At 47.0% G+C, this 16,924-nt stretch overlaps 1 protein-coding gene across 3 annotated transcripts in view; it reads left to right on the forward strand.

Annotated features, from left to right (window-relative positions):
- mbt (serine/threonine-protein kinase PAK mbt) overlaps window positions 1-16,924 on the forward strand; it is a 109,162-nt gene that overhangs the window by 61,921 nt on the left and 30,317 nt on the right. For 2 of the 3 annotated variants that reach the window (XM_075700298.1, XM_075700299.1), the window contains exons 6-8: window positions 1,299-1,913; window positions 12,678-13,058; window positions 14,077-14,184. In XM_075700298.1, coding sequence (XP_075556413.1) covers window positions 1,299-1,913; window positions 12,678-13,058; window positions 14,077-14,184 — 1,104 coding nt within the window. The remainder of the gene's footprint in view (window positions 1-1,298; window positions 1,914-12,677; window positions 13,059-14,076; window positions 14,185-16,924) is intronic. The other variant, XM_075700300.1, reaches the window with a different exon arrangement.

Below are 16,924 nucleotides of genomic sequence, written 5' to 3' on the forward strand. Positions count from 1 at the left end.
GTTGGCAACAGATGGATCATTGTTTCCACCGATTACCTGATGCGCTACGTGAAGACGAAAGCTACATAGCAGGGCACAGCTCCATTTTTCATTGAAAACGTCGTCCTTAGTCACGGCGCCCCAAAAGTAGTCATCACAGACAGGGAAACTGCCTTCACTGCCAAACTTCTTGACTCACTTCTAAGACTCAGTGGTACAAACCACTGGAAAACAACTGCTTACCATCCCCAGATGAACGGACTAACCGAGCGTCTTAATAAGACCCTCGGAGACATGCTATGCATGTATGTCGACAGAACATAATTACTGTGACCAGATTTTGCCTTACTTAACTTTTGCCTACAAACCGCTCAACAGGAAACTACTGGAATGACACCATTCAGCTTGGTCCACGGTCGCAAAGCCACGACAACGCTAGACGCCATGCTGCCGCACGAGTTTGACGACCTACCTACCTACGTTGACGAATTTACTAAGCACGCCGAAGAAGCCAGACAGCTTCCCGCATAGGTATCTGCATTCAGCAAGACCAAGATGCAAAACGGTACGAACTTCAACGCAGGTCCGTTTTCTACACTCTCGGTGACAAAATATGGGTCTAAATGCCCGCACACTGTCGTCGACTCTCTGAAAAACTCCTAAGACTGTACTTTGGGCTGTAGAAAGTGATCTGCCGCCTGAGTGACATCAATTACGAGGTCGTTCCCGACAGTGAGAATAGCTCCAGTCGCCGCAAGCACTTACCCGAAGTGGTGCATGTGGCACGGATGAAGCCGTACCTGTCGACCTAACTTTCGCTTTCTTTTTTTTTTTTCCTCGTTTATTCCTTTGTGTGTGTGTGTGTGTGTGTGTGTGTGTGTGTGTGTGTGTGTGTGTGTGTGTGTGTGTGTGTGTGTGTGTGTGTGTGTGTGTGTGTGTGTGCGCGTGTGTGTGTGTGACTCTGTCCTGTTGTACTATGTACCATTGTCATGATTAAATTGCACATCAGCACGATGCTTCCTTCGGAGGGACGCAAATGCCGCGCCAGTACTCTGATGAAGAAGAGGACAATGTGAGTAGGCATGAGTGTTTTTGTCAAGGTGCAGTGAAGAAGTCACAGTTGCGTTTAGTATTAAAAGGGCGACCCACCGCTGTGCCTCCTGAATAGCGCTCTATGACCCCGGTTTTTGCCGTCTTGACAATATCATTTGAGACATCGGATATAAAGATCCCAGGGTGTAAAAAAGACAGTGGAGTTGTTGTGTGTCTTGGTTCAGTGTTTCTAGTTCCAGCTTTATGACAATTTTTCTCGTTTTCAGGAACTGCCACCGCACAATGGGCAACAACCACATCCAGGCCACTATGAAAGCCGGGACCACCTGCCCACTTCACACACTTTGCCATCACATTCGCACCATGCTCCACCGCCACACCTTCCACCACACGTCCATCATCCTCCAGCTCATGCTGGACAGCAGCAGCAACATTTACAGCAGGCATCGCCTCACCGAGAGAGCTGGGGCTCGGGCCAGGACCGCTACGATGCCAGCGACTGGGAGTCCTCTGGGTATGGTGCTGCGGTGCTTCCGCACACCCGGCCTGCCTCTGGCCTTGGGTTGCAGGCGCACCATGGAGGTGCCCCTCCGTCGACGGCAGGTCACCCTCCTCCATCCATGCATCACCCTCCAGCTCAACAGCAGCACCAGGCACTTCTTCCGCAACATCCTGCTGCCGGCATGCACCATCCTCCTCCACATACGAACCAGCAGCACCCAAGGGGTCCTTCGCCCATGCACTCCGCACACAGCGGTGGCATTCCACCGTCCCACCAGCCCCATGCGCCACACATTCCAAATGGGAAGGTCCCACCTGCACTCAACGGTGGACACCAGATGTCTCTGTCGGGAATGGCATCTCAGTATGCTGTGAATGAGGTAAGTTGACTTCTGTGACTTATGCATAAGTGCCGTAATAAATTGGTAGCATGCAAGCTCTCTTGAGGTCTGATGACTATGACATTCTGCAGCTGAGCATGAGATTGCAAGTTTTATTTCTGGCCATAGCATTTGCACTGTGGTGGGTGCGGAACACAGAAACACGAACTGCGCTTTGTGAACACGTTGAAAAAAATCAAGGTGGTTGAAGTTACTGAGAAGCCCTCCACAGTAAAACCTTGTTAATACTTAGTTGGCGGGGACATGGGAAAGATACCTACCAACTGGCTAAATGCCTTAAAGGGCCCCTCACCAGGCCGCATAGCAAATTTTGGTTATATGCTGGAAGTTGTTACGTGTCCTCTAGGGAGTGTTCTGCCGCAAAAATTTTTCAAATCGGCTCATTAATAGCCGAGATAAAGATATTTGAGTGCTGCAAACCCATGATTTCAGCAGGCAGGCTCCACTACATAGCGAGACACTCTCTCCACTCTCCCTGTCTAGCCTCTGCAAGCGAAATTCCTTTTCTGCATTCTCCCATACCGTACCTCGAGGATCACGTGACGGCCTCACTTTTTTTTTCTGACGCTGCGCACTTACACTGACGGCGTCGCGCGCGAGCTGTTGTCCTGTCCACGCAGCGCATGATTTTGCGCACTGTGCACAAAGACACATGACTAGCAGTATAATTCAGTGCTACATGAATACTGAGGGAGAACAAGCAGCTTGCAGAGCATGATCATGCGCTGGAACATGGTAGAAAATGGCATAGTTTCGGTACTTGCACACGTGACTGCACGACCGTGGGAACAAGCAGACAAAGCGGAAGTACATCTCTCTTGCTTCAATGCGAAGTAAAACAAAAAACACGCAGACATTCCGTTTGTGTGTTTCATTATTTCTCTAAACTTCAATTCGTGAATTCAAGCAATAGATCACACAAATAACAGATGTTGCCTTGAATAATTATCAAAGTCACGTGTCACTACGAGCGACATCACACTGCGGATACGAGCACGTAGGCGCAGGGACACGAGGACGTCACCGTCCGGCTTGGAGCATGGTCGCCGCGAGGAAAACGGAAAACAGCATTCAGATTGAAATTTCAGAATGTTCCACAGCACGTAACGATATAATTCTTTGCAAACACAATCGTTAATGCGCATTGTATGCTCTGCGTTTGTCAGCTCAAGATGGCCAGTCCTGGTGACGGGCCCTTTAAGGGGAGACACGGCTTTTAGGAGCCGAAAATTTACCCAAAAATAGAATTTTGAGAATGGTCATTTTCATGTTCCTACTACCATCCCGCACCTGCCTGCAACTTTTCATTAAAAAATACCACGTATTTGCTGCATAACAGCAACTCAAAGATGTGCCGGCAGACCCCCCAGCCCTTTAAATTGTGGGCAAATCACACTTATTTCAGCTGCCTGTAACTCGTGAACGGCTCACTCCCCCACGGCCATTTTGGTATCGTTGAAAAGCTCGCGCAGTTGTCTTTCTTTAACATTTTTTTACCGCCCAGTAAGCAACCGTTTGCTCTCCACCTTCACAAATAAAACGAGAAAAAAAAGTGTGCATAGAAAGTCGTCATTGGCCAGGTAGGATCACGTGGCTAAGGTGGCGTCATCTTGTTGTCTTGGGGCACCGCTATGGTGGCTAGAGGGGGAGGTGTCAGCATTGGCTGGGCTGCGCCGCGTATGGCGGCGCAGCATCTTTTCATGACAGTGACAGGTGGCGCGCTCATCGTCTTCGAGATGCCTAGCGTGATGTGTTTGAGCAATCTCTCCGGCTCCAAGTGCGCGTCGTGAAGTCTGTGGTGAAGTTAGCTTTGCCTTCCTCGCTTTTGTTTGCTTGTCATAAGGAGTTCTGAGTAGCCTTCTTGACCCACGCCACTGGAAAAATTTGGTCGGTATGCAGAGTAAGCTGGATGATCTCCTGGATGTGGGCAACCTAAATGAAGTTCACGAGATGGTAAAGCATTGTGATGCAATGCCAGATCATCGTGAAATGGTGGGATCAAATAGCGACTCTCGCATACCCTACTACGTTAGCGGGTATGTTACCAGGAAAATGCTAATGAAACCAAAGTGCGAAGAGCGTTCTCTAGCTGTTGCTTCAAGCAAAAGACTCGCACTTGCTTCCAGAAGAGTCGTGCCTTACCAACCACATGGATAGAGGTGGCCTACTTTACCCATCTCAGGCACTAAAAGACTTGGTTGCTGCAATGGAAGATGCCTTCACGCATGGTTTCAGCTTTAACAAGTTGAAGGCTGACAGCATCATGGGCTTCTTTCCTGCCTGTCAATAAATAAGCTGGATATGGTTGGCTGTGCGCAGCCTAGCGTAGAAATCACCAACCAAGTGATACGGTTTTTCGTCCTCACGAGGTTGCACGTCCTTGTCGCAGGAGAGAAAGCATCGAAGCAAGGGAAGCGAGAAAAAATGAAGTACCTCAATATAAGGCGCACAATTCATAACTGCATAACTGCAAAGTTTATATCAGCAAGACCAACATAAAGTGTTTGTATATGTAAAACAGGAATTGTTCACACCACATTGTATGCCCAGAAATATCTGCATATCTGAACAGAATTTCCCACCCGACAAATTATTATTTGCACTGCACCTTGTTCACCGTTTCTGGGTATATACCTCCATTATATATTGGATTTGCGCTCCAGTTCATGTCATATTCTTTGTTTGAGAGCTAACAACCATGTATATGGAGTCGTGCGTATTATACTATTAACAATAAATATTCTTTTTAAAGGCATTTTTGGCATTATTTGAGCGGTACTAAATACGCGAAGTTAGTTCTTTGCAGGTTTTTAAAATTGGAAACCAAATTTCCCTTAACGCTCTCATTATACTGAGTTTTGACCATTGGTGCCTACAGTTCTACCTTTCATTGCAAAATTAAATAAACTTGAAATAATCATGGTTCACTCGAGCGGCCCGTATCAACTGAGGCGCACACTTCAATGAGGCACGCACCAACCAGTAGACGATTAGGAGAAGCGCCTGTAGCTCAAGGCACTAATAAAGTCATGCCAGACAGAACTGCATGCGGCATCCCATAATAGGCCCTTAAAATGTTAAAGCGGCACTGGCAAACTGCAAACAACCGCCTACTGCAGAAGCTTTCTGTTTGGTGCAATTATGAGTTTCACAACTGTTGCACTGAGCGCGAAGCTAAAGCGCGGCGATAAAATGACCAAAATTTAGTACATAGTATGTTAGGCCAGCTGCAGTGATAAAGTCGCCTAGCCTTTAAAATGATTTCCGATGCACGTATTGCGCCCCAAGAAAAGGCACTTCACAGCGGAACCAAGTAACGACAGCGGACCTTAGCCAGCGTACGGGAGGCATCTCGGAGCCGACAGCAGCGCCGCTGCATCGTCCTGAAAAAATGCTGCCTCTCCAGCGCTCCGATGCCGACACCTCCCCCTCTAGCCACCATAGCACTGGACCTGAAAATCTCGCTGGCTGAGGCGCCATTTTGTCTTTGATTGCGACCGCGTGACAACAAACATGCCTGGAGGACCAGAAAGGTTCTACACTGTCAGTCAATTCGGCCGAAAGCAAGCAAAGAATAAGAAATGTGCTAAGGGCATGACATCGCAAGACTCTGCAACTGATCAGCAAGCGACTCTCGTCGCTAAGGCACCAGACAATAGCGATGGAGGTTATTGCGGTCCGCTAGACAAGGGCACAACATCGTGCGTCCCTGCAACTGACCAGCAAGGGACTTGTGCTGAGGCATCCGAAAACAGCCGTACAGGTGACAGCGATCCGCTAGGTAAGGGAACGGCATCGTGCGGCTCTACAATAGATAAGCAAGCAACTCGCGGCCATGCGGACGACAGCAATCCGCTGGAGAGCGACAGCATTCTTCGCACCGACTCTGGCCGCGTGAGAGTTGATGCTAGAACTGTCACGAGCAGTGACATAGCTCAAGTGAGTGCCCGTGAGCAAGTCACTCTTGACAGACCCGAGTCGATGCCAGCAAAAGTGCGAAAGACGGGTTTTCACCACTGCCAGCGACGCGTCATCGGCCTCATCTATGGACATTGCGGCTTTATACGCGATTGTTCACCTCAACATTCTGAATATGCTACACATTGCTCTGCGGTGCAAGACATATGGTGGATGTGCAAAACTAGTCACAGGCAAATGTGACTACGGCCTTGCGAACAAACTGGTCGTGTTGTGCGAGCATTGTGGTGAAGTTGCGGCACAATGGAAATTGTGCAGAGTTGATGGCAAGAAAGCATGCAGTCCATTTGAGGTAAACGTGTTAGCAACACATGCAATGCTTTGCAGTGGAAATAGCCAAACAGCCATGAACAATATCTTCGTGTCGATAGGACTTTCGTGCCGGGGGCCCCACAGCAAAACGTTTCAGTGGCACCTAAAGAAAACTCTGGGGCCTGCTGACACCCGAGCTGCCACAACCATTATGACGCGGTGCACAAAAGAAGTTAATGAACTCTATGAAGACGTTTTAGACAAAAAAAAAAGAAAACATTGCGTGTGCTACGGTGGCACTTGGTTGACGAGGGGACATTCCTCACACATTGGTGTTTGAACTGTTGTTGAACTGTTCACTAGATATGTGCTCGATTACCATGTAATGTCCAACTTTTGTTTGGGCTGTGAGAATGGCCCTAAGTGAAATAGCAAGGGCTACGACCTCTGGAAGTCAAGCTACTAATGCCAAAAAAACACGAGCTGCAAGTCTGGCCAAATGGAGGTAGAAGCAGGCAAAATGTTGTTTGAAAGGTTGCTCCAGCGACATAACCTATGCTATACTACCATGTTGTGTGATAGTGACAGCCGCACATACAACGCAATCAAAGAAGCAAAAGTTTATGGCTACTTTGAAGTGGAAAAAGAGGATTGCATTAACCATGTGAAAAAACGCATGGGCTCCACACTCCGCAACTTGGCACAGCAGCACAAGGTGTAAGAGTTGGGGTCGGGCATGAAATAGGTGTGGTAGCTGGCCCATGGTGTCATCCAACTTACTCACGCTTGGGACATGGTTGTAGGGAGGAACTTGCTCTCATCGTGAACTAGGAGTACAGGATTTATTTACATATTTTTACATTACGACAGGAAATACATTTCAACAGTCTAGCATGACTCCCAAATGGAGCATGCTAGACGAAGCACACGAGCATACCTAGCAGCCGACAAACTGCTACTTAAAAACCCTCTGTCCTTCCTAGATCCCTAGGTGAGGGAAAACTGCTGTCCAACCTTCGTCCAGTAGGACCGTCCACAGTCGTTGGAGGCGTAGTCGACCTGTCTACGAGGGGTAGGGCTCACACACTCACATACGCACTTTGGATTCCCAGAACCCACCGAGCAGGTCCTCGTAGACAGGTTGTCACGCTTGACCCCAGCGGGTGCCTCTTCATTCTAGAGCTGACTTCTCAGGTAGCCGCCTCAACTGTCAGCAGACTGTGACGAATTCTGGGGCCCGTGAAAACGCACCGCAGAACACCCTTTCCCAGCAGCTCTGTTGCTGCAAGTAGACCATGAAGGCGACAGCGAATCAAGTAACAATACACGGTCCGCCAAACGGGGCTTTCCGTGTTGGCGCCATCTGTTCTCTGAAGAAGGTGCATGGTCGGTTAACTTTGCTGGCGTCGCCGGTTCTCCAAAGATGCGCATTGTTGGCTCTCCAAAGCCACTTGTCGCAGCAGACTGGGAAGGGTTCGATTCTCCGAAGATCGCCACCCTCGCAGGTCGTCCGAAACAGCTGCAACAGGCTGGGAGAGGTTAGCAGGTCACCACCCCTGCAGGCCGAGCATAACAAAGGGTGACTGCAAACGAAACCTCGTTGGCAAGGGGAGGCTGACAGCTGAGCTGATCGACAGGTTGGCTGTCTACTATGGGCGAGCACTAAAATCGTATGATGGTGATGTGGAAGCCATGAGCTATGCAGTGATGGCAACCTTTCATCATATAACTTGCACTGACAGTTGCCCAAGCCAATGCACAGTGCCTGGCTGGTGAGCAGTCTTGGTGCCCCCACAATGCAGCAAAGGCCAAAGGGGAGCCAGAGCCTAGGCACCAGTATAACTTGCCTAGTGATGCGGCTGCAGCTCTTTTTCCAGTGTACCAGTGCTTGTCCGAAAAGAGCCTGCTGCAGAGATGCCCAAGGGGAAGGACTCAGAACTTGAATGAGTCTCTCCACTCAGTAATCTGGAGCTTGCTAGCAAAAGAGCAGCACTGGTGATTTGTTACAGTACAGGCAGCTGTTGCAGAAACTGTGCTGCATTTTAATGCTGGAAATGAGCATGCAGCTGCAGCAGTGCTAGCAGAGCTGAACATTAACATAACACTGACTGGGACTGCAGGGCAAAAGAAAAGGACTTGCGGCGTAGCATGAGTTCCACCAAAAAGAGGGCAGCATCACTTGGCCTTGCTGAGGAAGTGAAAAAAAAAAAAGCACCACAACAGGATGTATCCCAGCTACTTCCCCGGTTCATTTTGAGAGATACTGTTGGGGGTTGAGGTCTGAATAAACGGAACTATTTTTGCCCTTTTCTCAAAGCCGCATTTCTGATGTTGTCTTAGTTCTGGAGCAACAATATCTCCAGTTGTACTTATCCTATCACAGTAATTCTCTTTTTTTTTTTTTTGTCAGGATGGTAGTGAATTAGTTAGCAAAATAGGCCTAAAATAGGAGTAAATATTATTACAGAAAATTTCTAAAAATAATTTTTCTTGAAAGTTACTATTGGCTTTTACTTAGAAAATTAATTTTGATATGCTCTAATTTTGGTCCAAATTGGTCTAAAACATTCATCCTTACTTGGTTAGACCCATGTATCATCCTTGATCAATTTAGTGTTTAAGCATTTGCCGTACTCACCATGAACATGCTGTGAAATGTTTTTCCTCGTTTTCTCAAAATGGCATTTTTGTGGTGGTGTAGTTTTGGAGTGACAATATCTCTGGTTATACTTATCCTATCACAATAATTATCTCTCTTTTTTGTGTGTGTCAGAAAGGTGGACAAATTGGGAATGAAATAGACCTAAAATATGAACAAATATTATTACTGAAATGTTCATAAAGTAATAATTTGTCCAGGGTGCTCCTAATGATGTGTGCTTACAAAAGTTTGACATGCTGTAACTTCTGCCCATTTCAGTTTTGAACATTAATTCTTGTAGCACTGCAAGCTATGATCATTGAACATCATTTTGATATGCTAGTCTCCTTCATAACAACCAGCATTTTAGCGAGAACTTGCCTCCAAATTAGACCATGCAAAAAATATGAATTGCTGATATTTTGAAAAATAGCTCCTGCACAAGAAAACCAAGTGCATGTTTGAAATCAGCATGTCATATACATAAGTGTTGAATGTTTGATGAAATTGTGCCCATAAATAAATTTTAAGAATTTTTAGTGGGGTGTCCCCCCTTAACTCAAAACCACCAATTAGCCACGACTTTCAAAAGTGAAGAAAAGGTCATGAGTAGTAATATTGTCAACACACAGCTCACTTTATCCCGAAGCAATGGACCAAAAGTCAGCTTCACTTGCTGCCGTCGAGGCCTTGCAGCGACAACAGCATCCTCAAATTTTGAGAGACCTTGGGCCAACTTCGCCATGAGACCTCTCATCTGTTAAATGCTTGACTGAGTGAATGATGCCCTCGTTGAGGGCTTGTGCAAGCGCCGTGGTGTTCGGCAGCAAGAAGAGCTCAACTGTGCCCAAGTTATTCAGCGCATCATTTGCCAACACATTGTCGAGCACAAGGACAATTTTTTTTTTTTTTTTTTTGCTTCCTCAGAACACTCGTCCAGGAGCTGCACATATTCCTTAAAAAGCTTTGCCGTCATCCAAGCCTTTGTGTTGCTTTTGTATATGACGCCTGAGGGCAGTTAGGCGGCTCTGGTTTATATACCGGCCGATAACAAGCAGTAGCAGCTTTTGGCTTCCTGTCGCGTTAACCGTGAAAGCAGCTGACAGCCTTTCTTTAGCATGCTTGCCACCAGTGCAGTTTTCACCCTTGAACACCAACATTCTGTTTGGCAAAAGTCTAAAAGAGTGCTGACTCGTACATGTTGAAAACGTCTTCCATGGCGTAGTTGGCTAGAGTTTGTGGCAGCGGCCAATTCTGTCATTCTGGGGCACCTTCGTGGTCCGCATGTGCTTCCTCTTCACACACCACCCTGGCACTTACATTGTGGCATGCTTTAAACCTTGCTATCCAACGATTGCTGCAAGAAAAGTTCTTGCAGTTCAGGTGGCTGCCAAATATTTCTGCCTTTTTGGTAAGCAGGGGGCTGCCGACTGGTAAGTTGTTCACCCTGACTTTTTCGAGCAACAACATCAAGGCTTCTTCAACCTCAGGAAAGGCTGATCTCTTCAAGCATCACCTCTTCATGTTTGATGTGGCATCGCTCCTTAGCTTTTCCTGTGCTTTCCATCTGCCGCAAACTGTTGTTAAAGGCAGTTCCTACGCACTTGCAATGGTGGTTTTTGTTCCGGTTTAAATGCTACGAAGAGCGTCCCAACTTCTCCTTCACGCTGAGCATGCGATCCTTTTGTCCATTCGCTTTTGGCTTGACTGCGTTTGTCTAGATGAAACCCGGTGAAATATTCAGCCAATGCTGAACCACCACGAACGACACCACCACATATGCAACACTCTCAGGATGAAGTCGCATGTGCGATGAAATATGCAGTCACTACTGAACCCCAAACGACACCACATTGGTGACACACATGCAATGCGCGATGCCCGAACAACTCGATGCAGTTGCAAAGCAGCAAAAGTTTGGGCAGGTCGGAACGTGAAGGTGATGATTGCTGCGATGGGGCTTTCAGCTATGCCACCACGCTTTCCACACTTGGCTACCCAATCTAAAGGAGAAAGCGCCATCACCAACATGGCATCATTGATACACAGTGTCAATGGGTACTTCCGAGTACAGATTGAATTGTGGTTTCCGCATTGATTTTCTTTTTCAAAAGTAAAAAAAAAGGAAATATTTGCGGTGCAATATGCTGTTTGCCAAACTGCGACTTAGTGTAGCTAACCGGTATGCATTCTACGAGCCACTGTGCCGTGATCGGTCAGTCAATACGTTGGGTTCAATGGGAGCTTGGCCGGGGAACTGGGGCAACTACGTTTTAACCGTAACTGCATCGTAAGCAGGTACATATCAATCAGGTTTTACTGTACGATGGCTCTTATAACCCAGGTGTTGCTTTTGGAATTTCTACCCTGTTGGTCCATTTGTGTTGGTGCATTAGAATGCAAACTTTAGCTGGGTGGAACCAATTCATGGCTTGGAAATTGTTTACAGCAAAAAAATGATGTGCAGTCTAGGTAGTTCAAAGGTAGCTCATCTTAGTAAGTTGCTTCAGAGTATAACAGAACACGCCTACATGTACGCACACACTCACAGAAACACAAGAAAGGACGCCCCTCCAGTTTTCTTTTTCTTGTAATTGCTACAGCAAATACTTGCACATGGGCTTCTGTTGGTGATTCCTATGATATAAAACAGCGCAACATGAGGAACCTGCACATAAAAGCAACATTTAATTACTTCGTAATTAAACTCACTAGAAGATGGACAAACAATCACTCTACCAATCTGAATTTCCTGAAATAGAATCTGTAGAGCTTTGTAAGATAGTTAAAACCCTTGAAATGATGTGGACAAATTTTGTAGATGTATAGAATACAGCTACAGTAAAACATTTGTGCCACAATTTAAGTGATGCATCTCGTATTAAGAGAGCTATGGACGACTGCAAGTTACTCTCCTCTCTAGCCATGCTTTTTCTCCAACTCACTCACTGAGCAATCAGGCCTAAGGTCCGCCTTCGCTGGCTCTGCGTCATGATGGTAGATCATGACGTCTACTTCTGGTTGTCTTGGCGTTCTGTCGCAGTGCCGAGCATGTCCGGTATTCCAGTAAATGCAGGTGAGCTGGGCATTTAGATTGATAGGCAGAAGTGTCAACTTGAGTGGCCTGAGGGACCTTAGAGCGGCCTTCATAGGGCAGTTGCCTGGTGGCGCTCAGCTCAACCAGCCAAGCAAAGAGCTAATATTGCTGTAACCAAGAGCAAAACATTTTAAACTTTTAAAGAGACAATGTGTTCATGATTATGCTTCTGCCAAAAATTTACACTAGCTGCAAAGTAGAATACTATTCGTTACTGCTATATTAGCTCTTTGTCTGTCTGGTTGAGCTCTGCCACCAGGGGGCTGCACCCTCCAGGTCACTCATGTTTGCGCCTCTGCCCATCCAGCAGAGGCAAAGCGTTTGCAGAGGAAAGCTGTCCGCAACTGCGTCAGCAGGGGGACAGCCTGTCTGTGGGGCTCCTTTTGTGCTGAAAAAAAAAAAGAAAAAAAAAACACTGAGGCACTCACTTGTGTAGTGTCAAGCGCGAGGGGCTCCGCAGCGCATGCGACATGCAGCACTGCGCGCATCTCTACACTGAACATATTTAATATATTTGAAAAATGAAATAGTAGATATTTGATTTGCAAATAGAATTATTTGAACACTCACTATTCGATTTTGTGATATTTGAGTATTCACACATCCCTGTTTTTGTTGTTGTCCACTGCAGCCTCCTGCCACTGATTGCTTTGTACAAGCTTTTATTGAGAGTGCCTTCCACCTTTCTTTTCTTCTTTTGAAGCTTTTTTTTTTTTAGGAATAAAATGCTCTTGTGTTGTATAGCACCTAATAGACTTTTATGCTGTATTTACAGCATGCTGGTGGCTACTCCATCCCTCCGTACCAGCATCCAGCCTCCCAGCTGCCACCCTCCCAACTGCAGCAGCAGCAGCAACAAAGAGTCTCTCCGCAGAACATGAGCCATGGCCCACAGGCTGGTCACCTGCCGCCGGACAGTTACCGGCCAGGGCCTCAGTGCGGTCCCCACCAGTACGGACCGTCCAAGTCTCACCCTGGCCACAGCCATTCGCCTGGGCCAGGGCCCATTGCCAAGGAATTGCCAGCCACCCCGCCAAAACCCAAGGTGCCAAATGACCATCACCATCATCATTACCAGCCTACGGGACCACACCAGCAGCCACCAGTGCAGCAGCAGCCACCTGCTGGAGGACAGACCATGGTGGATGGTGGTCGGGTGAGTGGCACTCGCAGTGTGCCTTCTTGCGTTCTGTTGTCTGATTGAGTGAGAATCATTTTTAACACTTTGTCATCATCATCAGCTGATACTAATATTACATCCACTGCAGGACGAAGATCTCTCTTGGTGAGCTTGAATTACCCCTGTCAAGCATCAGCTGACTCCACCCTATTTCTGCAATATTATCAGTTTTATCAAACCACCAAATTCTTTATCATTCTCAACTGCACTGCCCTTGGCACATCATCTGTTTCTGTAATAAAGCACCGATTGTCAGTCCTATGCATTACATGACCTGCCCCACTATTACTTGGTCTCTTTAAGACTTATCGGCTAATCCCTTTGGTTTATGATCCACACCGCTGACCCTGCATCCTAATGCAACACCTATCTTTTTTGTTCCATCACTGCTTCTGCCGTCTTTAGCTTCTTATCAAGAGGTGGCAGGGAGCACAGGTGGAGCATTGCGTTCCTGTGATCAAGGTCCCCAGTTCAAATCCCCATCCAAGCAGCTCGATTTCTTAGGCATACATATTTACCCTTCAAGTTATGGGGCTCAACACTTTTGTTAGATATATGTAATTTTATGTGCTTACTTCGAATATGGGGCAGTTTTGTGCATCTCAGTTCACTGTAATTTTATATGATTGTTTCACTTAAATTTCTCTAAAACTTATGAAAAATCTGTTCCTCAGATTTTACTAAACAGCAGTGAGGTCGGTCTTATTGGATATTTTTTAATCATGCCAAAGCCATTGATACCTTGCTTAGCGATGTCTGAGGAAGCGCTCCCCTTAATTGTCACGTGAGGAGTGTGTACCAGTGCAAAGTTATGTGTGCTAAACGTGTCAGGACACATGCTAGCAATAATGATGTCTCTGGGTGAATCCAAGCGTGTCAAGTGTCCAGAACAGCACTCAAAATATGCATCCATTTTGTCAATGAGAGCAGCCAAGCAACCAATGACTGCTGCAGTGTTCCTTGATTTGGGACTTTTTTTCTCCACCTCCACCAGGATGGAATGGGCAAAAGTCAAGCAGCAATGGACCATGCACCACCACCGGTGGCGGGCAAGCCCCAGTCAAACCATCCACCCGAGCACCAAAGGCTGTCGCACGAGCAGGTCTGTCTGCTTTGCACACTGTTCGCAGCTCCAGTGTGACCTAATTGTTGTTACTCTCTGCACGAATATAGCACAAAATTTGCATGGGTGTACAGTTGTCGACCAATAATTCTGACTTGATGGGGATCGCCAAAACATCCGAATAATCGGGAGTCCAAAATACCGAAGTAACCCAAATGTTTTGGAGATACCTTCAATGGTGCATGACTGTAGCGCAAGACACATCGATGTCTAGGAGCAACGGCATTCTTGGCACAGTGCCAAGCACATTATCTTATCACTGTATGCAAAAATTGTCATGAAAAATGTCGCAAAAGTGAAAGTATCTTTCAAAAGTGGTCGTTCGTAAATACGGCCCAAGTTTGTCAATGTTTGTTTCTGCACGTAAGTACGCTTGCCCTTGCCTAGACGTTCCACAGTCATAATTTGCTAGCAATTCCTTTTATGTTCTTCCTTTTCACACTTTTCACGCTGTAAGTACGCTTGCCCTTGCCTAGACGTTCCACAGTCATAATTTGCTAGCAATTCCTGTTATGTTCTTCCTTTTCACACTTTTCACGCTACGTCAGTGATCAGAGCAATGCTCTGCATGTGTTACCAACGGGATCAGCCGGCCATAAACAGTGGACAATACGAGTGGCATAGAATCGAGCAGAAGACGCCTCTACAAAATTGCGGCCATGTACAGTACAACCTTGTTCATAGATTTAGGAAAAAAACTGGGAGAAAAAAACGTACTGACCAGGAAAACGCGCGATCAGAAGTAACTACAAAAATTTGACAGACTCAACTGTACTTGACATCTATGTAAATGTGAAACGTCGCAGCACAAGACGCCCGCCGACGCGCGTTGAGCTCGTGGTGCTCCGGTGACCCAAGACACATTTTGTTGTTTTCCTATACATGTTGATTTAAGAGGGCAATGGGAAACTGAAACCAAATCGAGCTGGTAGGTGATGCTGGATGCCGCCCAAGCGAAACGTGATGCCCACATCGCTCTGCTTGCAGCAGGGAACGGCGGTGCATTTGGATTATCGCCTACTAAAAGCATGCAGTATGCTACCAATGGCACTACGCCCCACGCGCTGCAAAACAGGTAGGTGAAGATGCTTATTGCAATAGGTTTGGCAGCGATCGCTATGAATGCTGCGTACGACGAGCCGGGCAGAGATTTGCTGGTGCTGGAATAAGAAACTGAAGAAACTGTGCACGCCGTTGTTTTCACCTGAGGCGGACGGCTATATATGGGGCCCTATAATGTAGAACTGTTCCCTTTGTTTTTATTCCAATCTCCTGATGTCAAATCTATATAACCACAGACACAAGCATCAAGCAGTAACCCAAAGCATTGTTCGAAAAGCCCAATCAAACGCGCTTCTCGTTTGTAGGATGTCACTTTCTTTTGCTTTCAAAGCGAATACCATTGCCTGCATTGAGCAGTTTTTCTTATCCTAATTGGCTGAGGAGAGGTGAGGAGCACGCTCAAATGAAGAGAGTTTCAATGGGGCCAAGCCAGTGCACTGAAAGTAGCTAGCTGGCTGAGCAGGGTAGTGCCGGCGTCTGCGATTGGTACGCTTCTTGTTACTCAGCTTGCGGTGGCTGGTCGAAAATCATGGCGCCGTGGAACCAAAGGTTCAAAAGGCAGTTAAAGTGGATCCTCGGCAAAGGAGAGTTGACAGAGCGATGTCGTATACGTGCCGCAAGGTCTCGATAATGTTATACTGTCACGCAAAATCTTATATGCAAATAAAGCCATGCCCCTGGCAGCTAAGAGTAGCCAGCGCAACAGCGATCAGCGGGCAGCCATCTTCTGTTCCTTTTGGAACGGGGCAGTCTCCGGCTATTCACAAAAGCTTTCAGTTTTGTTGGGCATATTAATGCATCTTGAATGCATACACATTAGTTTGACGTGGTAAGTTTTTGTGGTTTTGCAACTTTGCATGACAGACAGGTAAAGTGGGCGTAGCCCGAAAACGTTTCCCAAGTAGCAATTGGTAAAAAGATGCCTTCTTCGCTAATGGCGAAAAAGGCATCGAGTCAGAAATTATTATTTTTCTTTCGTTCGGTTTAATCATGCATAATCACAGTATACAATCGCCGACCGTTTTTTCGGACCTCACGGGGACCGCGGAAATGTCCGAATAAACAGGTGTCCAAAAAAACAGATTCAGAAAAAAAATCCTTTATTTCCATGCCCTTAGTCGGGCGCTGCAGCAGGCGCGAAGAAATCGTGAATGCGTCGTTACACGCTGTTCCGTTTATGCTCAATCAGATCAGCCTCAATCTCGGAGAGGGTCGTGCGGTCACTGTAGGCGGCTGAAAGCACAGTCACTGCTTGTACAAGCTCCGCGTGCGACGGCAGCAGCGCACATGGTGCATCATCCTCCAACTCAGAGTCACCATCCGGTGGGGCAGCACAAACCTGACGAATGATCTCGTTGTCGTTAAGTTCTGCGCACGTCAGTACAGCACTGTCAGCATCTGTAAAGCTATCAAATGAGACAGTGGCCGAAATCGCAATGCTACCACTGCGCAAGTCTTGAAGAACATTTTCGGCTTCAGTAGGGAGCACATCTGAAGGCGACAGATCTGGGGTCTCCATGGCACTCACTTCATCGGTTATAACAAATCCAGCGTGCTGAAAGCAGTTCTGCAGAGTGGCAGGGGCCACCGCCTTCCAAGCATCCGCAAGCATGTTTATAGCCGACAGAAGGCTAACAGCGTACTGCTTGCCGGCGTC

The sequence above is a fragment of the Dermacentor variabilis genome, chromosome 7, assembly GCF_050947875.1.
Source record: "Dermacentor variabilis isolate Ectoservices chromosome 7, ASM5094787v1, whole genome shotgun sequence".
NCBI lineage: Eukaryota > Metazoa > Arthropoda > Arachnida > Ixodida > Ixodidae > Dermacentor > Dermacentor variabilis.